This window comes from Chlorocebus sabaeus, chromosome 12 (assembly GCF_047675955.1).
Source record: "Chlorocebus sabaeus isolate Y175 chromosome 12, mChlSab1.0.hap1, whole genome shotgun sequence".
Lineage (NCBI taxonomy): Eukaryota > Metazoa > Chordata > Mammalia > Primates > Cercopithecidae > Chlorocebus > Chlorocebus sabaeus.
In genome coordinates, this window is record NC_132915.1 from 98,181,230 (window position 1) to 98,193,042 (window position 11,813).

At 42.9% G+C, this 11,813-nt stretch overlaps 1 protein-coding gene across 3 annotated transcripts; it reads right to left on the reverse strand.

The window, feature by feature from the left end:
* Positions 1-530: 530 nt before the first annotated feature.
* Positions 531-11,578, reverse strand: PDCL (phosducin like). Of its 3 annotated transcripts, none has more exons than XM_073021903.1 (4): positions 11,076-11,578; positions 9,104-9,280; positions 5,212-5,393; positions 531-2,818 (listed from the first exon to the last, which is right to left on the reverse strand). In XM_073021903.1, the coding sequence occupies exons 2-4, from the start codon at positions 9,273-9,275 to the stop codon at positions 2,267-2,269; spliced, it is 906 nt and encodes a 301-aa protein (XP_072878004.1). In that variant the 5' UTR covers positions 9,276-9,280; positions 11,076-11,578; the 3' UTR covers positions 531-2,266. The 3 variants fall into 3 exon arrangements, with proteins under 3 accessions (XP_072878004.1, XP_072878003.1, XP_072878002.1); XM_073021902.1 differs by having other exon boundaries at positions 10,934-11,578; XM_073021901.1 differs by having other exon boundaries at positions 11,008-11,575.
* Positions 11,579-11,813: the final 235 nt, after the last annotated feature.

An 11,813-nucleotide genomic window follows, 5' to 3' on the forward strand; every position in this document is an offset into this window, starting at 1 on the left:
CGAGAACAGAAGATGGTTTGTAAAAGCTATTTTTAAGTGTCCCTATTTGCCCAGTAATTCCTCTTCTAGAAATCTATGAGAATAATTCAAAATATAGCCCAAAACACAAAGGCATTAAGTGTTCAGCAAAACACTGAGAATCTAAATATCCAATATAAAGAGATTGGTTAGGCTGTGCAGGGTGTTCACACCTGTAATCCCGGTACTTTGGGAGGCTGAGGCAGGCAGATCATCTGAGGTCAGGAGTTGGAGACCAGCCTGGTCAACATGGTGAAATCCCATCTCTAGTAAAAATACCAAAATTAGCCAGTCCCCGGCATGTGCCTGTAGTCCCAGCTACTCAGGGGGCTGAGGCAGGAGAACTGCTTGAACTCAGGAGGTGGAGGTTGCAGTGAGCCAAGATCACCCTATTGTACTCCAGCCTGGGTGATACAGCGAGTCTCCATCTCAAAGAAAACAAACAAAATAAATAAATAAAAATAGAGAGACTGGTTAAATAAATTATTGTATATCCAAATGATGAAATATTATGAAGCCACTGAAAATCATTTATTTAGAATTTTTGAAACATCAAAGTATTTATGAAACAATACTAAATAAGGAAGAGCACAGAACTAAATTCAATAAGTACTCAATGTTTTTTAAAATATTGAAAAAAAGACTGAAAGGAAATAAGCTAGACTAATAGTTCCCTGTTTCTAATAATTTTCTATACTATCCACATTCCACCCTTTCCACTACAATGAGCTTTCTTAGTCAAAAAAAAAAAAAAATGCACTCTGTTTGTTGATTAAATACAGCAAATACTTTCAACACCCTTTTAGTTAGTCAATTCCTGAAAATCCAGGAAAATCAAAATTGTGAATTTTAAGGCTAATATTTAATTCCAGATTACATTTCCCCTGACCCTAGAATATGTATTTTTAAAGTAAAAAAGCAAAAGGAAAAAAACTCAAATGATAGTTATTATAAATACATAGAAAAAAAGGCTATAAAAATGACTACAAATATGACAACAGGGATTAATTTTGGTTGGTGGAATTACATGGCTTTTAAGTCTTAACAGTGTTTATTATATTTTCTACAATGAACATTCATCACTTTTGTAATTTAAAAAAAGTGTTTTCTATCTTTTTAAGAGACAACCATCAAGCAAATTATATCACATCTATATGATGGAATATTAATAGACATTAAAAAAAAGTTGCAGAATATTTAATAATATGAAAAAGGTCTATTATTAGCTGACCATACTATAAAACAGTATGTTCAGAATGATCCCATCGTTTTGTTTAAAAACAAACAAAATATCCACGTATACACAGAAAACACCTTGGCAGGAAATAGACCAAAATATTAATAGTGTTTTATTCTAGGTAGTAGGTAGTAGGATATTTTAATTTTCTTATTTTTGCTTCTGTTTTGGTCAATTTTCCTCTACTGAATATGAATTATTTTTCCAATATGTAAAAAAAAAAAAAAAAGTTTTAAAAAAAAAATCTAGGTTAAACAAAAAGTTACCTTGTTAAACAAAAAAGAGACAAAGACAAGCGGGGCATCTTACCGAAAGATCCTCCTTTACAAAGATTTCCAGCCCCACTCCAGCTCTAATGTTTAAATCCAAAAACTACTCGTCTTCCAACATCACCAAGTCAGTAAGCATTGACCCTTCCTGCTGGTGCAGACTTAGTAATGCTGGAGGAAGACATCAAATCCAGCAGCAGAGGCCACCCCTCAGGACCGGGTGCAGTGACTCACACCTTTAAACAAGACCCCAGTGGGGGGGAAAAAAAAATCTAACCACCGTCTAGAGCTATGGAACTGATTACAAGTAAATATAATTTACAATCATTTGATTAAGAAAATGTACTATTTACACTGCAAATAACACACACTACCTACAGAATTATACTCTCGGACTTGGCAGAAACCTCTGAGATCATCTGAAGACTATTTCCAAGACATTGTCTTTAGGATGCTTTGTAAATATTGACTGGAAACAATAACAGAGATGTCTTGCCAGAGAATCTTAAGTAAACAGTTCAAAAGCCTGGCTTCCTGTTTATACAATTGTAAGTCACCTTATTGCTGGCTACAAGGTTATTCAGCATTCTGATTTAATCTAAGAATTTCTTGATGTTACACATAATAAAAGGGACTATAAAGAACAGCTGAAAAGCCAGAAGACAAAGAAGGAACAAAAATAAACAATGACATATGTATTCCAACCCAAACAATGAGAAATCTATGCAACTAGATTATCAGTTCAATCTATTTCTAGGTCACTATCCTCACTGTGACAGGTGGCAGAGTTACGCACAGATGTGAGCACCAAGACTTCCTTTTCTGGGAGTAATCCAAATTCCTGGAGAAAAGCTTCAAGGTCCACAGCAAAGAAATCATCCCCCAGCTGGTCAGTAACACGAACAAAATTGCCGATCAATTCACCCCCCTTATAGATCAGCAGGGCAGGAAGGGCATTCCTGGTGAACCGACTGCTGGCACCAATAACTGAGCTCTTCACCCTGCAGAACTTGACAGCTGGGTACTCTGCAGCAAGGCAGATCATGCAACCATTCATGGCTTCGGTCCCTGGAATGCCATCCTCATAAATATGAACCATGATGACAATGCTTTTCTGTTCTTTATCAATCATGTCTAAAAACCCTTCTCCACTGGAGATCTCAAAAACCTGCTTGAATTGGGGCCCCTTGTGAAGCTGCTGCCGCATCTCTTCCATTCGCTGCTTCCGGTACTGCTGCAGAAACTCCTCATCATCTTGGTCCTCATTCATCATGGCAAACTCCTTCAGAGTCATCTGCAGCAGGACCAGCAAGTGAGCATAAATATGAAAACTGAACACTCGTGATAACAGTTAATATGGGCCGGGTGTGGTGGCTCACGCATGTCATCCTAGCACTTTGGGAGACGAGTGGATCACTTGAGGTCAGGAGTTCAAGACCAGCCTGGCCAACATGGCAAAATCCCATCTCTCCTAAAAAAATAATAATAATAAAATAAAAAATAAAAAAAGTTAGCTGGGCATGGTGGTGTGCACCTGTGGTCCCAGCTATTCGGGAGGCTGAGGCACAAGAATCACTTGAACCTGGGAGGCGGAGGCTGCAGTGAGCCAGGATCACACCACTGCACTCCAGCCTGGGCGACAGGGGGATACCCTGCTCCAAAAAAGCATAAAACAATAAAACAGTTAGCATGTACTACATGCTGATCATATATGAGGCACCATGCTAAGTATTCTACATGCATTATATCTCACTGAATTCCATAACTCCATCGGGAAGGGGCTTTTAATAGCCCCACTTTATAAACAAGGTTCCAAAACTTGACATTATTTGAACAAGTTAACCCAGTAAGTATAAGACCAGGACTCGAACTAGATTTTTAAAACCCATGTTTTTAACTACAATATCACATTGCCTCTCAATCCAAATAGGTGCATCATATAATCTCACTTCATGAGCTTTTTACTTTTTGTCAGTCTTGACAATATTTTATCTACCGTGTTTTTTTTTTTTTTTTTTTGGAAAGATAACAAGACCTTACAGAATTTTAGAAAGAACTCTCAAAACCCCTGCCCCACACCATCCCCAAACACACACACACAGTCATATGGACTCTAAAAATTCTTTTTATTACCAGCCATACTAAAATAGCTTTGCTTTTATAGCAGCAGCTGTGGGTGTACCAATTAAGCTATAACCTGCTTTCGAGACTTAGCATGATTATAAGTATTTCCTCATGTTTCCAAATATTTTTATGAAATCATATATAATGTGTCACTTTGCTTAACCACTTCCCTAATTCTGCCAGACAGTTTCCAGTTCTGTTCTACTGTAGATAAATCGGCAGGACAGGAACAGCCTCTCTCAACACTGATTCATGTGATGATATGATGTTGCCTCATTCTGGCCTCTCACCTCGGTATCAGGAAGCAGCTGTGAGCAGAACGCACAATGCCCAAGAGACAGCTCAAGCTACGAAAGCATCTTCCCTCTGCCCCGGTGCAAGAAGACATCCCCGCTCCTCTCATAAATCCTAACTCTGCCTAATGTTGCATAGATTAAGAGACCACACTAGATCAGAAGATCAGAACACATGTTGTTACTGTATCATAACCAGCAACATTCTGAGTTCACTATTTTACTTATTGCCAATGTTCCTCCCATCTCATAGCCCTCCACTTCAACTCAGTCTACCACAGTGGCTTCCTCTGACCTACTGAAGTCTTTGGCTAAGTGTCATGTCCTAAAATCAGCCTCCTGGTCAAGGTGAATGATTCCCAGCTTAATCCTCTTGTCTGCTCCCTGATCCTGTATGGTATTTTAGCTTTGGGCCATAACTAAATGATCTCAGGTACTCACAGACATTCATCCGCAGTCAGAGGGCATCCAGGGAAACAGTGAATCCCTTTTAATACTGATAGGATAAGAGGCCATCAGGGGCCGGACACCATGGCTCACGCCTATAATCCTAGCATTTTGGGAGGCTACGGTGGGAGGGTCACTTGAGCTCAGTAGTTCTTAGACCAGCCTGGGCAACAGAGACCCTGTCTCTATTAAAAAAAAAAAAAAAAAAAAAAATTTCAGGGACCTACTTCCAAATATCTTCCAGAGTGTCTGTTTGCTTATTATAATGTCTCCTTAGAATAAATTCTCATGAATAGGCTTCAGATGAAACAGCAACATCATGGAAAAAACAGGAATATTTGGGTTAGAACCCTAGCTCCTACTAGAATTTACCAGTTGCATTGCCCTGAACAAGCCTCTAACGCCCTCTAAGCATTGCTTCTATCATCTGTAAGAAGGGGATAATACCACCACCCTCAGAGGGTTATTTCTGGCCCAAGACAAAACCTCAATAAAAGAAGGGAAACTAAAATTTACTGAGCACTTTCAATGGGCCAGACACTGTGATGGGCATATTAACCACATAGCCCTGTACGGGGAGGATACTGACATCATTTAACCATTGAAACACTAGATTCAGAAGGGAAGAGACTTTCCCACAGTCACTAGTAGCAGAACTGAGATTCAAAACTGGGTGTGTTTGAGTTTTGACAGGGCTCTATGATTTCTCCTGCACTGCACAACTTCTTGGAGGTCAAATCAAGCATCCTCCACCTCTTTAATCACTCACCCAGCTCTAGCAGCCACAGCAGCCTCTAAGAAAAGCCTGGGTACTGCCAGTTACCTTCCCACTGATCTTCTCCTGGAGGTCCTTCTGTTTCTGTTGCTCCTCCTCTTCATCCAGATGGGACCTGCAAGTCATTGACAGCTTCTTGATCAGCCTTTCCATCTCCCGACACTGCTCCTCCTTCTGCTCTGTCTCCAACTGCTTGAAGCGGCGCCAGTCATTGATCACACCTTTTGGGCCTGAGTAGGGTGAACACGGATGTGACCAAGGAGAATGGGCAAGGAATTATGGACCAGCTCACATCTGTAGGTAGGAGTTCACATCTGCCTGAAGTTTGCTTCATCTATTGCACAATTATCATAGGGACTCTGTGCACTCTGCCACAGGGCAGAGTGGCCTATACACAATGATGTGCCCTGCAACAGTCTGCAACAAGGGCCAAGCTAATGCCCAACATTAGGAGATGAGTTTAAAAAATTATAATCTACCTACTCAAAGGAAAATAAAGCAACTCTTAGAATAAAGCAGCTCTATGTTTCCTGCCATTAAAGATATTCCAAATAGGCCGGGCGCGGTAGCTCAAGCCTGTAATCCCAGCACTTTGGGAGGCCGAGACGGGCGGATCACGAGGTCAGGAGATCGAGACCATCCTGGCTAACACGGTGAAGCCCCATCTCTACTGAAAATACAAAAAAAAAACTAGCCGGGCGTAGTGGCGGGCGCCTGTAGTCCCAGCTACTCAGGAGGCTGAGGCAGGAGAATGGCGTAAACCTGGGAGGCGGAGCTTGCAGTGAGCTGAGATCTGGCCACTGCACTCCACCCTGGGCGACAGAGCAAGACTCCGTCTCAAAAAAAAAAAAAAAAAAAAAAAAAAGATATTCCAAATATATCAGGTTATTACAAAAGCAAAATGAAGAATATCATAGTATAATCCTCTAGTTTCTATAAAAAAAGACCTGTATGTATGTACATAATTTATGTACATAGACATGCATACATGTTTGTGTATACACTTGTACGTTCATAGAAAAAGAGCTTGCAGGATCTGTAAACTGTGAACAGTGGTTGTCTCCAGGTAGTAGGATCTAAGGGGCTGGTGACAGAGATCTTTTACATTTTTTTTCTGTACTTCTATATTATCTGAATTCTTTTTTTTTTTTTTTTTTTTTGAGATGGAGTCTCACTCTGTCGCCCCGGCTGGAGTGCAATGGCGTGATCTCGGCTCACTGCAACCTACGCCTCCTGGGTTCAAGCGATCCCCCTGCCTCAGTTTCCCGAGTAGCTGGGACTACAGGCATGCGCCACCATGCCCAGCTAATGTTTGTATTTTTAGTACAGACGGGGTTTCACCATGTTGGCCAGGATGGTCTCCAACTCCTGACCTCAGGAGATCCACCCGTCTCAGCCTCCCAAAGTGCTGGGATGACGGGTGTGAGCCACCGCACCTGGCCTCTGAATTTTTTATAACAAGATTGTGGCAGGTTGTATTACTGTTCTGTTATTCAAGCTACCCTTAACCCCCACCACGCCCTGTGCTGCTGAAGGACTTATATGTCCTTGCCCCTTGCTATGTGACTTATGGTACCTCCTGTGGGATGAGTACATATATCCCCAGCCCATTGATGCTGGGCTTGACTATGTGACTTGCTGGCCAACAGGATTGTGAGCAAACATGAAGTATGCCATGTCTGAGCAAAACAAAAAGTATGACGTGCATGAGTCATTCCATGTTTCCAACAGCTCCTCTCTTGCTCTCTATGCTTCACCATGAAAACGGTGTGTCCCAAATACAGGAACACAGCCAAATGGAGGCTGTTACTCCTTCAGCCTAGCTCCTGGATGAAAGAACATATGAAGCATAAGCAGAGCTGCCATTGACCTATAGGCTGCACGTAACATGAATGAGATATAAACCTTTGTTGTCATAAGCCACTAAAGCTTTGGAGTCTTTTGTTACCACAGAAAAAAAATAAATCTATATGAAGACAACTTTCAAACGCTCCCAAAAAATACTTGAAAGATTTGAATAAATGGAAACGCAATACCATGTTCCTGAACAGACATACTCAACATCACAAAAGTGCCAATTATCCCTAAATTAATCTATATATTTAATGCATTCCCAATGAAAATACATGAACACATGTATGTGTCCACCTCCTAAATTTCCTTTGGAAAAAATAAAGCAAAAGTTAATTGAAGAGGATCTAGCCTTACCAGATACTAAAATATAACATTACAATAATTAAAAACAGTATGACACAGCCCAGTAAAAGACCAATCAATGGAAGAGACTACATAGTACAGCTAAAGACTCAACATAAACAGATAAATTCGGTACATAATAAAAGTGACATCTCAAGAAAATAAAGATGGCTTATTCACTAAGCGGTACTGAAACAACTGAGTAGCAATCTAAAAAAAATTAAACTGGAGCCCTACTGCACCCTGCATCAAAGTGAATTCCACATGAATCAATACTTAAGTGTAAAAAATGAAATTACAAAAATACTAATGAAAAGTATAGAAGAACTTTTTTTTTTTTTTTTTGGAGACAGAGTCTTACTCTGTTGCCCAGGCTGGAGTACAGTGGCATGATCTTGGCTCACTGCAACCTCTGCCTCCAGGGTTCAAGCAATTCTCCCACCTCAGCCTCCTGAGTAGCTGGGCCTACAGGCGCATGCCACCACACCCGGCTAATTTTTTGTATTTTAGTAGAGACAGGGTTTCACTGTGTTGCCCAGGCTGGTCTTGAACTCGTGAGCTCAGGCAATCCACCCGCCTCGATCTCCCAAAGTGCTAGGATTACAGGCGTGAGCCACTGTGTCCAGCCAGGAGAACCTTTTTATACAGCAAAGTGAGGCCCTTTATAAAGTAGGGTGAAGAAAAGCCTTTTAAGTAAAAAGCAAAATTAAAAAACTATAAAATACTTTTAAGTACATAAAAATAAAATTTTTCATTCAGGAAAAGAACATAAAGTCAAAAGACAAGAAACTGAAATATTTACAACTCATATCACAGATTAATTTCCTTTATAGCTCCCCAAGAAAAAAAGACTAATCATGTAATTTTTTAAATGAGCAAAGGATATAAAAATCTCTCTTAAAATTATGAAAAGAAGTTTAAATTCCCTCTTAAAAAGACATATGGGCCCGGTGCATTGGTTCATGCCTATGGGAGGCTGAGACGGGATGATTGTTTGAGGCCAGCAGTGTGAGGCCAGCCTGGGCAACAAAGTGAGGCCCCATCTCTACAAAAAATAAATAAATAAATTAGCTGGGCACGGTGGCAAGCGCCTGTGGTCCCAGCTACATGTGGTCCCAGCTTTTTAAGAAAGGAACCTCATGGAAGCTGAGGCAGAAGGATCATTTGAGCCCAGGAGGTTGAGGCTGCAGTGAGCCATTATGGCACCAAGGCACTCCAGCCTGAACAACAAGGTGAGAACTTGCCTTTAAAAAAAAAAAAAAAAAAAAAAAAAAGGTGGCGGGGGCAGAAATAAACCTACAATGAATTACTACAATAACAAAGATCAATGAGTTTCATGACACAGTAGCAGGACAAGTATATGGAGAAACACAGATTGCTGATTAAACTATAAATTACTGCCACCTCAACTGATAGCAATTTGACAATATTAAAAGGTACAAGTGTAAATATGCCATTTTTAGGACTTTGTACTACCCATATACTCATACTTGTGATTTATGAGATATCAAACTATTAATATGAGATGCAGGATTCAAATCCAGGCCAGTCTGTGTTCATTACCATGCTGCTATGCAGATACATTTGTATTATGCACTAAAAGCCTAGAAGCACACATAATGAAAAGACTAGGTTATCTCTGAAAGTGGGACCAGAGTTAAAAATGATCAGGAGACTTCTCATTAATATGTATTTAATGTACATTTTTTTAAGTCTGTTCCCAGAGCCCAGCGTTTCTCAGTACCTGTGTTAACTGAGATGCCTTCGCCTGCCAGCTCGGCCTCTGCAGGAACAGAACTGCTAGCCGGGGCACCTCTGCCTGGATCCTTGTCCTCGTGGTCACTGTCCTCATCCTCACTGCTGCTGTAGTAGTACTGCAGTTTCTCCCCCAGCAACTTATCATCAAGGGTGGTCATGGTGCCTGAAAAAAGAAAGCATATCAGGTTCTTTGCTGATTTGAGCTAGACAGACATGAATCTGAAGCATAGGGGGCTCGCCTGTGCTGAGATACTGCAATTTACAGCACACTAAAAGTGATTATTTTCATAACCAGAATCTTAACAAATCCCTACCATTACCCTGTGTGTTAGGGTTTATCACCCTGTTTAACAGAAGGTGAAACTGAAGCTCAGATAAAGGAAGTATCTTCACCAAGCTTAACAGCGAATGGTGGAGCTGGGACCAGACCCCAGAGATTCCTGACTCCAAAAGCCTGAGGTATAAATTACTCTCGTCTGAGTAAGTGTACAAGCCACCTGCACTGGCTTGGAGGAATCTACTGAGTAGTGGTTTTATCTGTGCTTTTAGTTTTCCCACCAGCTAAGACTGCTGCCTAATTGAAAAATTGGGTAACTATCCTCAGGAAAACCTTCAAAAAGAGGCACCAAGAGTACAACGCTGAGTCACTATTTGTCTAGGCAATCACTCTCTGTCACTTCGGCCTTCAACCTCTCAGACCCCTGAGGGCTTGGATGGATGGTCTCTGAAACCCTACCTATTCTGACAGGTTAAAAGAAGAGCCCATACAAAGATTTTAATAACTCCCAAGGGTTTAAAGGACCATGATGGCCTGGATCGCGCTGCTAATCCCAGCACTTAGGGAGGCCAAGGCGGGAGGATCACTTGAGACCAGGAATTCGAGACCAGCCTGGCTAACATGGTGAAATTGTCTCTACTGGTTTTAAAAAAAAAAAAAAAAAAAAGCCAGATGTGGTGAGGGGCGTCTGTAATCCCAGCTACTGGGAAGGCTGAGGCAGGAGAATCCTGTGAACCTGGGAGGCGGAGGTTGCAGTGAGCCGAGATCACACCACTGCACTCCAGCATGGGAGACAGAGCGAGACTCTGTCTCAAAAATAAAAACTAAAATAATAAAGGACCAGGCTTCTGCATCAGAAGCAGTCAAGGGCATTCTGATGAAAAGATGCAGCTTAGCCCCCAGAGGCCTGCTTGAGAACTCAGCAAGAACGCGGCTGGCGGGGAGGAACCCTTCTAGTACTCCTTCCCCTAAGCAGTCCTACATTATGCTGCCTTCAAGACTTATCACCAGGCCTATCATACCCCATTTACAAAGTGACTCTCTCCCACGGGGCAAGTAGTTCTTGAAAGTAGGGACCTCTAGTCACTGTCTCCATCCCCAACGCCCAGCACAATGCCGCTGCACAATTTGCTAAACCAGCAGCCTGGGTCAACGGGAGAATCGGAGGACTACAGCAGTCAGATGCAAAGGAGACAGGGATCATGGAGAGAGAGGTGGAGGTGCCAGGAAGGGACAACACCAAACTTAAGGGACAAGGAGGTACCAGGAATGGGCCAAGCGAGGGGCACACCGGCGGCGGAGAGGAAGGAAGGAGTTGCGCTCCTGAGGGAGGGACCGCTGCGGGGAAGAGACGAGGGCGGGCCCCGTGGAGACAAGAGCAGAGGAGGCGGGGCCCCCGGAAGGGAAGCGGAGGGGTCTGTGGAGCTTTTGGGGGAAACCTGGAAGAGCCCGAGGGAGGTGGAGACAGAAGACGAAAGGGGACAAGGAAGACGCGGAGACCTTGGGGGTCGAGACAGCGCAAAGAAGAGGGAATTTTACCCAAGCTCGCCAACCCCACTCCCTCCTGTAGTCCACGGCCGCTGCTGCTTCCCGGTGGACCCCAATGCAGTTACCCGGCCTAGCTCGCTCCGGATCCCTTTGGGCCAGCAGCTCCGGGCGTCGGTAGAAATGGAGCACTCACTTAAGAGGAAGAGCAGTGGGTCATCGCCCTAAGCGCTAAAGAGACAAGCCGCCGGAGCCCGGCTGCGCGGACCAATGAGGCGGCCTTCCTGCGCCGTGGCGGACGCGCATTGTCCAATCAGAAGCCGCTACTCCAAGCTGCGGGACGGCGGAGAAGCTACGGGTCCTACCTTGGAACAAAACACCTCGACAACAACGCGCTCCTAATTGCTTTGTTTTGGTTTTAATATGGACAACGAAAAAGTGAATTGTATGGCCCAGCGTCAAACAATAAGAAAAATGTATTCACAGGCCGGGCGCGGTGGCTCACGCCTGTAATGCCAACACTTTAGGAGGCCGAGGCGGGCGGATCACTTAAAGTCGGGAGTTCAAGACAGCCTGGCCAACGCGGTGAAACCCCGTCTCTACTAAAAATACAATAATTAGCCGGGTGTGGTGGCTGACGCCTGCAATCCAAGCTACTCGGCAGGTTAAGGCAGGAGAATCGCTTAAACCCAGAAGGCGGAAGTTGAAGTGGGCCGAGATCGCGCCACTGCACTCCAGCCTGGGCGACAGAGCGAGACTGTCTCAAAAAAAAAAAAAAAAAAAGAAAGAAAAAGAAAAAAAGAAAAGAAAAATGTATTCACTTCCCTTCGAAGTTTCCGAAGCCATTCCAAATTTTATTGGTTCTTCATCTCATCACGTCTATTTGACGGAAAAGTGACTCAGAGACGTTCGGTAATTTGCCCGAGAACACAAA

Bases quoted from the DNA above. Each gene is read 5' to 3' on its own strand.
- PDCL (XM_073021903.1), bottom strand. From the start codon at position 9,275: ATGACCACCCTTGATGATAAGTTGCTGGGGGAGAAACTGCAGTACTAC. The intron at 5,394-9,103 runs GTACTGAGAAAC...CACCCTACTCAG, and splicing joins AGGCATCTCAGTTAACACAG to GCCCAAAAGGTGTGATCAAT. The intron at 2,819-5,211 runs GTAACTGGCAGT...GTCCTGCTGCAG, and splicing joins AGGAGAAGATCAGTGGGAAG to ATGACTCTGAAGGAGTTTGC.